The sequence below is a fragment of the Embiotoca jacksoni genome, unplaced genomic scaffold (genome assembly GCF_022577435.1).
Source record: "Embiotoca jacksoni isolate LCO1_2020_lvr unplaced genomic scaffold, fEmbJac1.0.p SCAF_25, whole genome shotgun sequence".
Lineage (NCBI taxonomy): Eukaryota > Metazoa > Chordata > Actinopteri > Embiotocidae > Embiotoca > Embiotoca jacksoni.
This window is the reverse complement of record NW_027185376.1, coordinates 411752-428304: the sequence shown is the minus strand read 5'-3', so window position 1 is coordinate 428304 and position 16553 is coordinate 411752. Positions and strand designations below refer to the sequence as shown.

Below are 16553 nucleotides of genomic sequence, written 5' to 3'. Positions count from 1 at the left end.
AAACTAGAGCGATTTAAATGCATATGAAAGTCAGTATTTTTTTTTTTTGAGAGGGCCAAAAATTCCCAAGACATCCAAAACAAAATCCTTGTTGATCAACTCTTGTGGAGCTCAAGTGGGATTCTCAAAGAGGCAATTGTTGAGCTCACTTTGAACCTCCTCGTGCTTCGCCGGACTAAGTGTTTTTTTTTTTTACAAGACTTGCCCGAGTACAAGGGTTCATAGGACAGAACAAGCTGGCAGACACTGATAATAGAGAGGCACAAAGAGGGAACTGTCAAAGCCCTCATATATTACTCTCAAACAATGACAGACTCTGTGCTTCCAAAGCACGAACGCTGTTTACCTACAGTACTTCTGTATTTCAAAGCATTCACCCATATTAGTGACAGAAAAAACCCATCTCAAGACTGACCCAGCTGGCCAGCAGCCAGAAAGAGCATTTTTGTATCAGGAGACTGGCTGTGCACGCATGATCACAAAATTCCACTTTGTTTATTTCATTTTTTGTTTACCTGTTCTGCTGAAATTGTTTCTTGAATTATTGCTATTGCACAAACTCAGTTTGAATCAACTCTCATGCAAGCATTGTGCTGACATGTCTGTTAAGGATTGACGCCTTCAGCCGCTGTCAGCAGGCCTATCCAAAGTAAAGATCTTAGGTGTTACAGTAATGTTAGTGCAATGTTGAATGAGGACAACATTAACCCTGCGTTATAAAAAGTTTGGAGGTGAGAACTATCAATGGCAGGTCTGGCCCAGACTGGGACCACACCCTGAATAAATAAAATTACACTTTCCCACAAGGACATCAGGTTAAGGTAACAACATTAAAGCCTCAGTGCAACACAAACTGATTAAAGTCTACCCAGGACCTTGTGCAAGTGTTTATTTTGAAGGTATGTTGGTAGAATTCCTTCCAGAGGTGTCATTTCCACTGGCATGGAGTTGAATGGAAGTCATAAGAGGCAGACACAGTGGCGTACTTGTCAGACCGGTGTTGGATGTGGGTGTGGACTCAGCACATAAGAGCCTGATGGGGTAACATTAACCGCACACTGTGTGGGTCGGCTCGGAGGAGCACAGGGGTTGGATTTTTCCTACAAAGGACAAGCAGAAAAGTTCACTGGTTGGAATATTTCTTGTCACATAACCGACTTGGGAAGGAGAAGGGGATATTTAGCACTGCACCTGGTGATTTATTTGGACTGAAATCAGAATGGAGGCTAATGGCACAGCTGGAAAACACGGTGAGTTCAGTGATAGCGCACAAATTCACAGCATTTGAATTGAAGAGCAGGGTTTGTTGTAGTGTTTTCTATCTATGTAATTAAGTGAAACGGGGTCTATTTAGTTTACTCATGTTCATGTCCTGAACCAAACCCCCGTTACATACATGTAATATGTAAATAGACCTGAACAAATATCAACCAATGGGAGCTTTTTTTTTTAAACAAGGGGAAATGTGAAAACAATCAATGCTTTGAAATATGAGAATTTGTATTTGTGGTTTTCGATTATCAGAGAAATACTTGCTAATTTTCTGTTCCTCCTTGGTTGCTTTTTGTTTTCTTGTGTAGAAAATCTGCCTCTCAGATTAGAGTGGTGGCCCTAGTTTTGTTTGTTGACATTTTTCTGTTGCCATAGGGAAATATCATGTTTCATGTATCAGGAGAATATTGAAGGTATGTGCAGGTGACACAATCTAATTTTTCACTGTAATTTCTAACCTGAGCCAGAGCCAGAAGGTCTGTACTGTCTAACAGTGATCAGTGAGCTGCACAGATTTTAAAGAATGAGCTGTTGTATATTCTGTCCTTGTAGATACTAAAACATTTTTTGTTTTGATGTAGGCTATTTAATTAAAAACACGTTTCAACCAGGCACGGGGCAAACTAATCTCGTTGGCACTTTCATTTCTTTCGTAAGGTGGCGCTATTTCACATCTCATTAGTTCTCTCGGATGGAAAAACATGAATCTTATCGCACTCCTAATTAATTGTGTTTGGGGACAGATACAGTAACCTCTGCAGCGGAGTCCACACAGAAAAGAAAGTGTTTGTCACGAAAAAGTTGCCTCGGAGCATAAATGTATTTAAAGTCATAATGTAGCATCATTCATGTTTGTTTGTTTTTTAAAGTAACTGGAAAATCATCCTTGGGATGGGACTAAAAAAAAGACTGACAGTGTTTTCAGTGAAAGTGTCGAAAATAAGTGGGTCATTGAAGCCAATCAAAGATCTTTAACACTAATAAGAAGACTAAATGTGAGACAAACCACACAGACCTTCCCCTCCCCGTAGTGAAATGTATTTTCCAAATACACACCACTGGACGAGTCACCGCTGAAGGGAAGATAGCGGCTGTAACAGATGAGTTTAGACCCGCCCCATGAGGGAGCACTACTGTACGTGCTGCCTGATTCTCTTCCACACCGAGCAGATTAAACACCGACTGGATATAATCATTAAAAACTCACACACACACAAAAAAAGAAAGTTACTTCGCAATGTCTTGTTTACATAAACGTCCCAAAAGAACGAAATCCGAGGAGCTGGCTTTGCAGGAGCAGCTGAAAAAAGTTGCGCAGGAGAATGGAAAACGCCTTGGTGAGTCCTCCGAAGGTGCTAAATGTGCCTGAGCTTTACGAGCTTTACGTACGGGACGCGCGCCTTCATTATTTTGCCAACATAGACAGGGGGCGCGCGCAGACAATGGCAATGTTTGAATGACCTGGCTTTGGGGAAGATGTTCATCTTGGCAGCACAAATCACTGAACACGTGTAATCGTGCAATAGAAATCCTCTGTTAAAAGTAAACATACGTGCGGTGCTTTGACACTGTGCATTAAAGGAGGCTTTATGGAGTTTTCCTTCTTGCCTGCAGCGGTGAATTCTTTCTTTCTGCCACGATGACAACTCGGAGGCAGCTGCAGTGCTGTTGACAAAGACATACCATAATCTGTCTTTCAAATGAAGGGACAAAACCACCGGATGGTGCATTAACCTGAGAAAAGCTTGATGAACGGAGGGGAAATCCTCTGTGGTGTCATTCAGGCTCTCGTTTTTACCCCTTTGAGACACCGGGACAGTTTCCTGAAACTGAGATGATACACAGTAGTAAACATAAAGCTGTCATAAACTGAACGAGGCCGTTAGTCGAGAATATATGAGGGAAATCCAATTCGTTTCACACTTCATTTCATATAGAAACAACGTTGTGCAGTGGCTTGTTTATTTTTGTCAGCTGGCTCATTTGGCATCAGTTCATAGGGTGTGAGATAAATGAAGCATTCAAATGCCACATCCTACACGTCTTATTAGGAATGTAAATGTTTGAACTGCTCAGGTGTGCTATGTAAATTAGTGGTTTTCCATTGTGATTGCTTGGTTCAACAGCTCCTTTTGTTTTAACTTGATCTTTTGTAATTTATTCGGAAAATGTGTAGTTAAAGGCAGAGAAATGGGTTGTATCCAAACACAGAACACTAACTCCCTCTCAGCTGCAAAGTATGTCAACCCTAATCATTACCTCATGCCTCGTAGGCATCCCTCCCTGTCACTTCACCATTTTCTGGGATCGTCATGCTCTAGCTTGCCTCTCAGGGTGTACTCAGTACACTATGATTCTAAGATCACTTCATCTGAAACTGATTACGCTGCAAAACAAAATGACTCACATGCACGATTTGAGAAGAGCTGTGAATAAGAAACATATTTGTGACCGCTTTCTTAACATAAGGTCGGTGGGTGACCAAAAACATGCCGCTCTCCGACACGGTAAAGTAGATTACAAGAAAAAAGGCTGGACAAAAAAGTAAGAAGGAGCCGCCTCATACTGACGGAGTTAAACCCTGAAGTGGAGGCGGTGTTGGAGTTCTTCAGCTGCGCTGCCCAGTCCTCCTCCCCGCCTGCAGCGAGGCCAGACTCATAAACAACCTCTGTGAGCTTGTGGTGCAATCTGGGAAAAAGAAATGTCTGCAATGTTGTGATCCTGCCCACGACAAGCTCCCAACTGAGTTGTACTTCATGTGGCTGTCCTCAAATGCCCTTCAGTTAGGACGACATTATTCTAATTATCGGTCAAGGAGTGCTCTGTATCACATTTAATAAATCAATGAAAGCCTGTGTGCATGGAGCGGTGTACAAAGTGCACTCCCACCCACATGCACTGACTAACACTTGCATTGCTTCACAAATATCTGCACACATGGGGGAAAACAAAATTAAGTAAATATATTTTTGCCAACGTTGTGCTTATTATGGTTTATCACACCCTTCTAAGAAAGCCAGAATCAGCAAACTGCTGCGTGACAAGACACCAACGCCTTCCTCTGAAAAGTCTGAAACACTGCGCAGTGCACTTTAGAGCTGAGTAGTTGTCCTAATTCAATAATATTTCCTAACAAACAACTGTTGGTTTAAGTCTTTTATGGGTTAAAAAAAAAATAAAAATAAAAAAATAGAGAAAATCAGCAGACATCTACTTCAGATACATGTCAATTTGCTTTATGGGTCAGCTGAGCTTATGAAACTTGTGTGACTGTCCCTTCTGTCCACACTCCTGCAGGTTTGGAGGGAGACGCAGATCTCCAGTTCCTGTTGGTCGGCGGGCAGCTGTTCAAGATTCGCTCAAGCTCCTGGAAGAAACTGCGCTTCTACAAACTGCAGGAGGACTGCAGGACCTTGTGGCATGAGTCTAAGAAAACATTTAAACGAAACCAGACTTGTGAGTGTCTTGAGATCATTTTGTGAGAGAGAATGATGGGTTTTATTTATAGTATGTGCAAAAATGGGAAAAGTTTGATAAAAGTTCTGCGCTACAGATTCTATAAGTTATTTTACTTGGGCTCCATCCCACTGTCGCTTTTGACCTGCACACCCTTTTGCTATTATTGTGTCGACAAAGAGCTCTTCTTTCAGATCTTAACAATAGCTTCTTGACACACAAACACACCCTTCAAATCCTACTCACGGTGGAGAGTATGTGAGAGGTGGCGGTGGAATGGAAACGGGTCACGCAGATACTGTGGTGTGGCCGAAGTCAAACTGAAAAACTCAAGTGTGAATCCTGTGTGTGAGATTATTGTCCTTTGATTTCTGGTTCAGTGATTCACTGTCAGGGTGTGAATGTATAGTGTGCCGTGTGTTCTCTGGGGCTCGGCTATCAGGTTTCTCTCTCATCACAGCCTCAGCGTCTGCCACCAGGGCTGGTAGCCTCGGCCCCGAGCCCGAGCCTTGAACAAGTACTGACAGTTATGTGCCTTATTTTTTCCTCACACAGACAGGCTGTTTTCTAACATGACCATACTTGCTTGGAGATGGGCCTTATGGGTTCACAGGCATTTCCTTGTTTACGGAAATAAGCTGAATGTTTTATTGCTTTCCTGTGGGCCTTAGCAAGCCACAATTACCAGTCGGCTCTAAAGAGCTTTGGTTAAGGTAAGACATGTGTGGGAGGACAGCACGGGTTGTTTTCAAACATTTTTTGTTGGAATTCATCAAGTAGAATTTATTGGCTTTAAAAACACAAAGTTATAGCAGAGGTATAACACAGTCTGTTTGTCCACAATGTATTTCTAGCGCTACTTTAGTTTATATTTTTTGCTCAACACATTTCGCTCGCTGTCCATGCCGGATGAGGGATCCCTCTCCTGTAGAGTTTTTCTTCATTCAAATTGAAAGTCTAAGTTTAGAGGTTCACATGTTCATATCCTGAAGCCAAATCTTTTCTGGCCTTCAGAAGTAAAATGAACTTGACTCAGGTAAGGAGGGCTGGATATTAATTTTCAATATCACTGCTGATAACAATATGTTTTTCTACATCTCAGTTTTCCAATCCAGTTTTTCCAAATAAACACGTTTGAACTCCTTCTTTCATTTGAAAATATGCCAAAAAACCTTCCCATAATTATAAAACAAAATATATAAGTGCAGATTAGGAAACATCTGATTAAAGAATGAATAAGGATGCATAAAACAGTATCTGATCATCCAATGCCAGCTTTGGACATTTTCCATTATTTAATGCTTTGGACAGAAGCTGCAGCTGTCAGTTATTTGTTTTATCCATCACATTACAAAAAGCAATTAAAAAAAAAAAATCCCCATCTTAATTTTTCTCAAAGCCCAAGATAAAATAATATTTTTTTTTGTTTTATCTAAAGATATTGACTTTATTATCATAGCAAACCACAGAAAGTAGGAAATCGTCACATTTTAAAAGCCTGAAAAAGTGATTTTCATTAAAACATTTTCGCTTTAAAAATCCAAATATTTTTCTATTAATTTTAATGTCAATCAAGTAGTCATCTAATTGTCTACTCACAATAATGATTTTTTTTTTTGACACCCAGTCCAACATACATATAATGGTTGTAAATCACCCATAATCTATGTGACAGAAATCATCCAGTCCTGCTTATTTCTAATTAGTCCCAATAGAATGTAAAGCTCTATTCTATTGATCTGTCTTTTCTTTTTCAATGGCATCCAGTGTTTATCATTCCCACAGACTATCTGCATTTTTTACACACACGTGCACACACAGTCACACACTGCCAGGGTCATATGAGATAGATGTCGTACATGTTGTGTAGATACTGCAACTCCTGAGACACTCCCACTTTTAATCTACTGTCAGCTGTCTTTGTGTAAAAGAGATGAAGGCTGTGGTTAGCAAACTATCTTGTCCAAACACTAATAATAGTTGCAGACTTATCAGATCAGAATTTGACTTAACAATACTCGCGGGCTCATATTCAAAAAAAAATCTAACACATAGGATAAGTAGGTGGTTTCTGTTTCCGCTCATTCCTCAAAATGTACGTTAATTTCCCACTTCACTTTAAGGTCTTTCTGTAGGCAACAAGAAGCTCAATATTAACCTGAAGGTTAAGTTTGTAGACACATTGACATGACTAACTAACCGTCTAACTGCGGAATCTGGTCTGTTTCTTCTCCTCGGAGAAAAGAGTTTTACAAACAGCAGCATGGACCTTTTCGGGACGGCACAATACTCTCTTTGTTGCACAATTACTTCTGGTATTCAAGCAATGCCTGCGTGACACGGATGACATGACTTGGACATTGTGGTCAGTCTCTCCAGATGGAATTCTCTGAAACTGCTCCAAATTCACAACCTCTGCGCTCTCTTGTGTTTTATTGGGGTTGATGTGCGCGCACAGATTAAACCAACACTCCCCTTCTGGTGAGCGCTTTAGAGGTATTTTGTTTATCCAGCAGTCAGCTGAGGCTGCACTTGAACAATTTGGGTGTTTTTCCCCACATCGCCTCCTCAGGGATTTTTTTTTTTTTTTTTCCCTTAAACTAGTCCGACCTTTAGATCGTTTGTGATTCTCAGAGAAGCCATTGTTGCTCTTCTTTAAACTCTCTATCCTTCTGATGTAAAGGGTAGAAACGCTGTGATTGTAGCCCAGCTATGACATATGGCCTCCTGGCTAAGCCTGTAGTCTTTGGCGTTTTGTTACGCGGGCGGTTGTTGCCATTTAGCGTGATTACTTCATGCATGGTAGTGCATGCTCTTCCGTGCATTAAGCTGCTCGACAATGGAGCTGGCCCCAATGTAAGGGCTGCAACAGGCTGTGTGTGTGCAAGAGACCTTTAGTATATGTTGTCTTTGTGTGGGTGATAAAACCAAATACATTCAGGCCTAAGAATTTGGTTATCGTAGTATTTTATGAGTGCATGTGTTGCCCGTGTGTGAGGCCAGATTGCATCAAACTGTTGTAAAGTGCAGTAATCAAATCTCTGTGGAATGTGTTTGGGTTGAATCCAAGAATTTAAAGAGTTCAGCAGATAATAACAAACTGTTAGCGAGACCATCTCTGAGGCCTCAAAGGCATGTTAAACATTAAGACTTTTCAGGCTAAATTCAGTTACTGATAAAACAGATTCTGTAATGAGTGTGGCAGCTGGACATTAAAAAGGAAAGAAGTCTGGTAAACGAATTCACCCATTTTTTTTTAGCATCTTCTTTAGCAAAATCACAAAAACAAGAAGAAAATATCTGTCGGTGTAATGAATAAATAAGTAAAGTCTGTATACAATTAGAGCTGCACTAATTCAGATTTTTATTTCATTCATGAATTAAAGGACAATGTATTTGCTGTGTTGAGCATTTTAACATCTTTCAGCTCATTGTTTTGGCCTTATTGCCTGCAATGTTACTGTTGTGGTTCACTCTCACCGGTTTTGAGCCACAAGCAGCTTTTTCCAGTTAGGAAGCTCTGATTAACCGACTGGTCACACGACCTGCCAAGAACCAGAGCAGACAGACAAAGTTAGTGATGAACTGGTGAACACAGTGGAGACAGAACATTTTTTTTCCAAGAGTTGGTGAAGACCGAAGCAAACCTAAAAGGTCTTACACTCATCAGGTGGCCAAAAAAACAACAACGTTTGAACACATTAACCACAACTACTTAGATTTTGTTTATGTTGTCCTTTAACTGTTTCACTGCACCCAAGTAGCCAAACTCATTCCTTTCTGCTCAAGATTACAACTTTTTAGTTCACACAAAAAACGTCAATAATGTCAGACGTGTTCAAAGGCTGTTGTTAAGGAAATCCATGGTTTTTTTGCTGTAGACATGCGGTTGAAGCCCATCGAAGCGATCTGTCACACAGAAACGAAAGCCTTCCTTCCTGTTGATAAGATGTAGAAACAATTTCTGTTGTAACCGCGTGGACAACATGTCTGCTGCCACAAGATACTGACTTTTCTAAGAAAGGACTGTGAGAACGAATAACTGTGACTAAGGTTGTAATAGTTATTGACAGTTATTAACACTGCGGATCATGTAGCTGCCATTCAATTAGGAACACATTCACACACTTTTTAATATCATCTTTGGAGAAGAGTATTTTTTACCAAACCAACTTCGTGGGACATCTCAGGGAACAGAATTTCTTACAACCACCCTGCTCTCTCCTAACAGTCTGCGTCGATGACATCGAATCGGTGCGCAAGGGCCGTCAGTCTGAGGGGCTTAAAAAACACACTGACCCCAGTGTTGAAGATCAGTGCTTCTCCGTCATCTTCAAGGGCCGCAAGAAGAATCTCGACCTGATGGCAAACACAGGGGACGAGGCCAATCGGTGGGTGAACAGCCTGGAGAAGGTCATCAACAACATGCGCAACCTCAGTCGCCAACAGAAGAGTGAACAGTATCCTTAACGAAGTCTTATGAAGGGAAATGTGTTCGCATAGAAGTTTTTTTTCAGTTTTTTCGTGCAAAACAAATCCTTACATATAAATTCCAGCTGGATTATCAACTGCATGCGTAAAGCAGACAAGAACGAGGACAACAAGATGACTCTGAAGGAGCTGAAGCACTTCCTGCGACAGATCAACGTTGAGGTCGACGACACCTACGCAGAGGACATTTTTAAGGCGAGCCCGCAACAGAAAACTCATCACTGAGCCATGGTGTCCAGTACATTTACTTTTTAAGATCGAGATGTTATCCATAAAATCTGCAGTCTATCTCTGGTTGATTGAATGTCTCATTGTGTTGCACAGAAATGTGACAAGTCTAATTCCGGTTCCCTGGAAGGCTCAGAGATCCAGCACTTCTACAACCTACTGACACACCGCGAGGAGATAGATGTGATTTACGGGAAATACGCCCAAACGGGGGGCCAGATGAGCACCAGAGACCTGCTGAACTTCCTGCTGAGCGAGCAGCAGGAGCAGGTGACTACGGAGGACGCCCACAAGCTGATTGAGAAATACGAGGTGGACGAAACAGGTAAACTCAAAACAGGATCATCGGTATGAAAGATATTATCAGAGCTTTAACTCCGCTCTGTAGCTCATCTGCCACTTATCATCATATTCATCACGTGTGTTTGTCCTCAAATCCTCACAGCAAAGCAGAAGAAGCACATGACCAAAGATGGCTTTCTGATGTATATTCACCACGAGGACGGCTCCATCCTCAACCCCGCCTACAAAAACGTGTATCAGGACATGAGCCAGCCCCTCAACCATTACTACATCTCCTCCTCACACAACACATACCTGATGGAAGACCAGCTCAAAGGGCCCAGCAGCACCGAGGCCTACATAAAGTAACTATTTTCACAGACGTAACGTTAACTGAAGGGAGCAGAGCGGCTGATGAGATTATTGTTAAGTAAAAAGCAGGTTGACAGTGAACTTTTTCACGCATCATTTTTCTGGCTCCTGTGCTTTATATTACATTTTTAACCAGACAGTCGAATCGGGAACTTAAAGAATGTTTTTCACATTCCTGTTTGCATTTCCGTTGCATCTAAATGACAGGGGATTTTGGCAAATTAGACTTAGAAGGAAGTTTGCTTTCTCCTGCGCTCTTGCATTTTACACTAGTAGTGTACAATTTTTTTATATCCTCAGTAATTTCACAAGGAATTCAAATACTTTATACCAACAAAATAGTTTGTGGGCTTTCTTAAGCTGAATTTCCACTGATGGTATTGACTCTCCTCGACTTGACTCTACTTGCTTTTGCTATCATGTACTTTTCCGGATTTCATTTTCCACAAAGGATAGTAACCCCTCAAACTGGAGTCGTTACAGCAACATTGCCTGAAACCCCAGTGAGGTCATCTTCAAAATCAACAACAACAAAATGGCCATTTGCTTTTACAATACAACAATCCACAAATACAAAAATTTACATTTTTTCTTCCGAATGTCTGAGGAAGCATTTATCTATCTGTGCAACCAGCTGCTTCCAGTGATGAACAGAATGCACCTTTCTTTAGAGGTGAAAACCTAAAGTTTGGTTCAGCTGGCTTTGAACCTCAACGGACATAAAATAAATGACCAAATAAATGAGTCGAGCCGAGCCGGTAAAGTCAGTGGAAAATGGGCTATAAAGTACTATCTAAGGGGCAGGGACTTTTAAAATGTAAGCAAAGTTCCAGAGTGTCTTTGATGTAAAAAGGCCAAGATTGATTTCTGTGGTGTTCAACTGGTCATGAATGTTTTCCGTCCTTGCAGAGCGCTGATGAAGAGTTGCCGCTGTGTGGAGCTGGACTGTTGGGATGGGGCTAACGGAGAGCCTGTTATTTATCATGGCTACACACTCACTTCCAAAGTGCTCTTCAGAGACGTCATCAAAGCCATCAAAGACTACGCCTTCAAAGTACGTGAGATACTGCATTACCTGTGGGACGGGATGTAACAGACTGCTAATGTTACTGATTGCATTTAAATTCCCGCCCTTCGGTCTCACTCACACAATCAGAAGAGGAAATGTTCTGGACTCTACCTTCAACTTGTTTCCTTTGTTTTCCAGACGTCTGACTACCCGGTGATTCTGTCCCTGGAGAACCACTGCACAGTGGACCAACAGAAGCTCATGGCCCATCACTTGATCTCTATCCTGGGTGACGCTTTGGTTACCAAGCCTCTGGGCAACACCATGCCCTCTAACTTCCCCTCACCTGAGGTGTGTCATCTTTATTCTGAACCCAAGACACATACATTATATTGACTGTGTAAATGTTGTGTAAAATAAGCACCAAAGGAAATCCAGACCTTAAAAATTCCTCCTCTGAAGTTAATAAATCTCCCAGATTTTTCACTTCCCTGTTTACTTTAATCTGACTGTTAAAGTTGTCTGGGAAAGGAAGCTAATGAGATTAAAGTACAATCCATCCTCATTATGTGAGCAACAAAAACACCACTGACACATAATCAAAACAACATCAATCTTGAGCTCCAGCTCCTCCTCCATGTGCTGCTAACTGGTTGACTTGTCTCACTTAAGGAGTTGTTGCTAATTAACTAATGAGTTGCTCAAATCTGATCGTTAGTCTCAGCAGTGTGCATGAAAACACCTCGTTTGATCAGAGAAGGAGTTGATGAGTGGAGTTTATTATGTACAGGGTTTAGTGTTTGTTTACTCGTATCCACAGATCAATTTATAATTGTTTAATCCGTGCTACATTTCTCAGATATTTAAAACGATTTTTCCCTTCTTTTCTGCTTTTCCTTGTTGTTGTTTTTTTATTCAGTGTCATTCAGGGCTTCTTGTTCCATTTCAGTCTTTTCTCGTATTAGATTTTTAAAACCCTAATGTCGCTGTTAGCTTTGAAAGTACGTGTGACTTGGAAAATTCTACAAGATTAACTGAAAATAGTCCTCACTACTGGGAGAGACATAAAGAGAAACGTTTTTTTAACTGTGCCCCCCTTAGGGACAAATGCCTGTGAAGGAAAGTTTAATTATACATTACAGAACTGTTTCCTTTCTGTCAGTGGTTGTTCTTTGGCATGCGGTACTGGTAATTAGTCACACCCACTTACCAATACCACATGCCTGTAATGGCATAAAATAAAAATATGCTTCTTTGCAATTAGCAATGATGTGTCCTGTTACTGCACATTGAGCTATGTATCTCAAGTTTTAGAAATTGCACAACAATGAAAACTTTGTCTGTCTTTGCGCAGGAGTTGAAGGGCAAGTTCCTAATCAAGGGAAAACGACTGAACAAACTGGACGCACTCTACACTAATAACAACACCATAGAGGAGGACACGGTGTCTGAGGAGGATGAGGCTGCAGATTGTAAGGAGAATGGCCAAAAAGCAAAGCCAAAGGTGAGTCAAAAGTTTCTTACTCAAATTTGTTGGGGGGAAATTTTAAAAACTACATTTTGTTTCAAATGTTATGTTTTTTGGTGTACTCTCGCTTTTCAGAAATCAAAGATCAAACTTGCCAAACCGCTCTCAGACATCGTCATCTACTGTAAGAGTGTCCATTTTAACGGCTTTGAACACGCCAAAGACAACCAGGCCTTCTATGAAATGTCGTCCCTCAAGGAGAGTAAAGCATTCAACCTGGCTGATACCTCAGGTACACACTGCATATTACTGACATGTATAAAGTTTGACCAAAAACAGGATTTCCCATGTGCAAAGTGTGTTTGTTAAAGCATAAGTGTTTTAAATGCGTTCCCATAGCTACTGCCTTCATCCATCACAACATGGACAAACTGAGTAGGATCTACCCTGCTGGCTCCAGAACCGACTCGTCCAACTATAACCCAGTGCCCATGTGGAACGTTGGCTGCCAGATAGGTATGTTCCCTGTCTATGTTGAAGTGCAGTTATTATCCCATTAAATACAGAGTAAAAGTTTCACACCCTCTTCGCTCTGACTTTGTTTGTAGTGGCGTTGAACTTCCAGACTCCCTCTAAGGAGATGCACCTGAACCAGGGACGGTTCTTGCCGAATGGTGCTTGTGGCTACATCCTGAAACCTGAATTTCAGAGAAGTCTGTCCTCCCAGTTTGATCCCAACACACTTACCAAAGGGCCGTGGCTGAAGCGGAAGATCTTTCATGTCATGGTGGGAGTTTAACCCTAAAATACAGGTTTTTTTGTTAGAGTTGAAGGTGCCCTGTGGAGTTTTCTTTAAACAAACAAAGTTCTGTTGACATTTAGTATTATTCATGAAGAAGCTTTGAGTGTTTCTCCAGGGCCTAATAAACATGTTAAACAATCACCAAACATTTGCAAAGATGACATTTTGGAAAAGAATTGAAACCTGCCTTGTTAATATCTGTTGTTTTCTAACTCACAGTGGGGAAGTATTTTCAGAAGTACCCAGATCTTTAAATTGCCATACCGCAGTGTACAACAAGTAAAATTCATGCATTCAAAACTTTACCTTTTACGGTAAAACTACGAAAGTATTGGCATGAAAATATACTTTAGAAACAAAAATAAATGTAGTCATTGTGAAAAAATTGCCCATTTCTGAGTATATTTATACAATATTATTATATTATAATTGTTGATGCAACTTCGTGTACCCATGTAATACATTTAGCTGACGCTTTTTATCCAAAGCGACTTACAACACACCGATGGTACACCATCGGGAGCAATTTTTTATTTTATTTTAGTGTCGTGTTTTATGTTCACTATATTTTGTATTAATAATCCAAATTTGCAAAGTACTAGTAACGTTTAAAATAAATATAATGGATTATTAGTTATGTGCTTGTGCACATACAAGAAAGCAAGGGTCCACAAGAAAAACATTGCTCCATCGTGCTAGTGGTAAAAATGTAGTCCTAGTTTGGAAGATTGTAACTTTCACAGCTCTACTGGCTCGTTGTCTGACTCTGTTCGTGTTTTCTTTGTGCCCTTTTGGAGGCCAGGCTCAGATTATTATGAGTTTAATGTTACTAGCCGCCAGCGAAAAAGTAGGCACATAATGGAATCAGGCTTGTCACGCTGTGCCTCCTGGGTAATGTAGTTTACTCAAGGCCATTGCAAATCTCCCAGGTAACCTGATATGGAGAGGGCAGATGAGAGTACCAGCAGATTGAGAGAAATGCTGCTGCGCAAAAAAAAAAAAAACGTCACGGTACGCCGAACATTAAAATGCGGGTAGCCCACTGTGTACAGTTGCGTACTTCGAGCTCTGGTTTTAGTGTGTAAATAGAAAAGCATTCTGACATCTGATGAGATCTGATTTCATTCTGTGTCTGGATTGTTACTTGACCAGATGTTATTGTCTGCCAATACAACAGGTGATCTCGGCTCAGCAGCTACCGAAACTCAACAAGGACAAAAACAAGTCCATCGTTGACCCTCTGGTGAGAGTGGAGATCTACGGTGTCCCAGCAGACAATGCCAGCAAGGAGACACACCACATTGAAAACAACGGTGAGCATCACACACCTATAGTGTCCATGCACAGATGTTTCCAGCTCTCCTCAAAGCAAATAATTTTATTTTTTAAATATATACTTTTTTTTAATTTTTTTTTTATGAGATTCATTATCTGAACAATAATCCATCCCTGCAGGGTTCAACCCGATGTGGAACAAAAGCTTCCAGTTTGACATCCACGTCCCAGAGCTGGCCATGTTGCGATTTGTGGTGGAGGACCATGACTCAACATCCCAGAATGATCGCATCGGCCAGTACTGTCTACCAGTCACCAGTGCACAGAACGGTAAGGAAGTCCAGCAGAGTGAGCTCGAGTGAGCAGGGGGAAACAAGTCTTCAAGGCCACATTAACAACAACAATCATTCTGGACCAAGAGTTTAATCATTGAAATAAATACCATGATTGAAAGAAGTAGACCTATTAAAGTTGATTTGAAGATAAGACAAAATATACAGCACTCTCTGGTTTTAATACTCAAGCTTTCTTTGTTGCAGAGCATTATCCCTCTTTTTACTCTTTACTTCTTCTTCTTTATAAACTACAAAAGCTCTGAATTTTCTGACGGTTAAATCACATGACTTCAGTTGTTGCCATTGTTGCCATAAGACAGTGCATGAACTTCTGACTCTCATTTGCTGACAAAGCCAAACCTTACTTCCTTATTTCCAGGTTATCGCCACGTCCCACTGCATACCAAGAGAGGTGACGTCATCTGCTCTGCTGGACTGTTTGTGCATCTCATGCTCCTGGACGCCCAGTAAAATCATATGTGGAAAAAAAATGTTGTCCAGTTTTAAATAAATAAATAGCAAAACTCTCATCAACACATCTCCATGGAGAAAACTTCTAGTCATTTGCCCAAACAACAGCTGCTTTCTCTCAGCTGTCTGTGAAACTTTCTGTCTTTGTATAATTTTTGCTTTTAAACGTGGTTTGGTTGAGAACTCCTGAAGTGTGACAAAGCAAGAATTAATGAAAATGTTTATGAAAGAGCAGTGAATGACGGGTGCAGGACGTTATTTAAAGAAAGTCAATAAATGTATTTGCCATAATGCATAGAAATAAAATAATTAATGTGAGTTTTGTGTGAATTCCATCTGAAGACATACTGTCTGTGTCATTTCTGAATAGTACTTTAAGTTTTATTGAGGAGATAATATAAATCACACTTGTGTAAACAAGTTTGTTTTTTTTAAATCAAGAAACACATCTGATTTGGTTTTGTGTTTTTTTTTTCTTTACCTGACTGTCATCTGTCTACTACAAGTATTTATATTTATACTTCCTCAGTTTTAATGCCATAATGATGTTGATCACAGGTACTGTGGCAACAGTATGAACGGTATGCCGTCAAAAGGTGAATGTTGTGTCCATAGAGAGATCCATGTGTTTGTACATGTGCTTTGTGTCGTTCATGGCGAGAGATGACGGCTCATCAATGTTGTAAATATGATTTTCATTTCTTTCAAACAGACTAAAAATAACCTCCATTTGTTTAGACTGTTGATATGAAGATATGACGAAACTACTGTTTATGAATCTCATTAAAACGTAATAAAACATAATTCACTTTCTCAAGCATGTTGTCTCAATGTTCTATTATTTTTTTCATGTGATGTTCAACAGCTGTTTTTCTGTGACAAACTCATGACTGTGGCTTCAGTATGTCATGTCACTCACAAAATTCACATCAGCACCTGTTCTCAAATAAAACCACTACCCGAGTCCCTGATTGAAGGTTTTCTGTATTTATTCATGATATAAGTGATTCAGACATTGCATATATGATAGTAAAATACTAAGAAAACTTGATCATAGTACAATCAGCATAAAACATTTGAAAATATAGATAA

The 16553-nt window shown here is 40.4% G+C and overlaps 1 protein-coding gene across 2 annotated transcripts; it reads left to right on the top strand.

Moving 5' to 3' along the window:
• The first annotated feature begins 1032 nt into the window (after positions 1–1032).
• Positions 1033–16432, top strand: plcd1a (phospholipase C, delta 1a). 2 transcript variants are annotated; one of them, XM_069159435.1, is made up of 15 exons: positions 1033–1250; positions 4570–4728; positions 8960–9188; positions 9285–9414; positions 9544–9772; positions 9893–10094; positions 11011–11155; positions 11309–11461; positions 12465–12614; positions 12714–12870; positions 12978–13094; positions 13187–13365; positions 14558–14693; positions 14836–14985; positions 15370–16432. In XM_069159435.1, the coding sequence occupies exons 1-15, from the start codon at positions 1220–1222 to the stop codon at positions 15459–15461; spliced, it is 2259 nt and encodes a 752-aa protein (XP_069015536.1). In that variant the 5' UTR covers positions 1033–1219; the 3' UTR covers positions 15462–16432. The 2 variants fall into 2 exon arrangements, with proteins under 2 accessions (XP_069015536.1, XP_069015535.1); XM_069159434.1 differs by lacking the exon at positions 1033–1250 and adding an exon at positions 2420–2609.
• The last annotated feature ends 121 nt before the right edge of the window (positions 16433–16553 follow it).

Excerpts from the sequence above, each read along its gene's own strand:
- plcd1a (XM_069159434.1), top strand. The coding sequence starts at position 2,510 with ATGTCTTGTTTACATAAACGTCCCAAAAGAACGAAATCCGAGGAGCTG. Across the intron at positions 2,610-4,569 it reads GGAGAATGGAAAACGCCTTG|GTTTGGAGGGAGACGCAGAT; the intron begins GTGAGTCCTCCG and ends ACACTCCTGCAG. Across the intron at positions 14,694-14,835 it reads ACACCACATTGAAAACAACG|GGTTCAACCCGATGTGGAAC; the intron begins GTGAGCATCACA and ends CCATCCCTGCAG.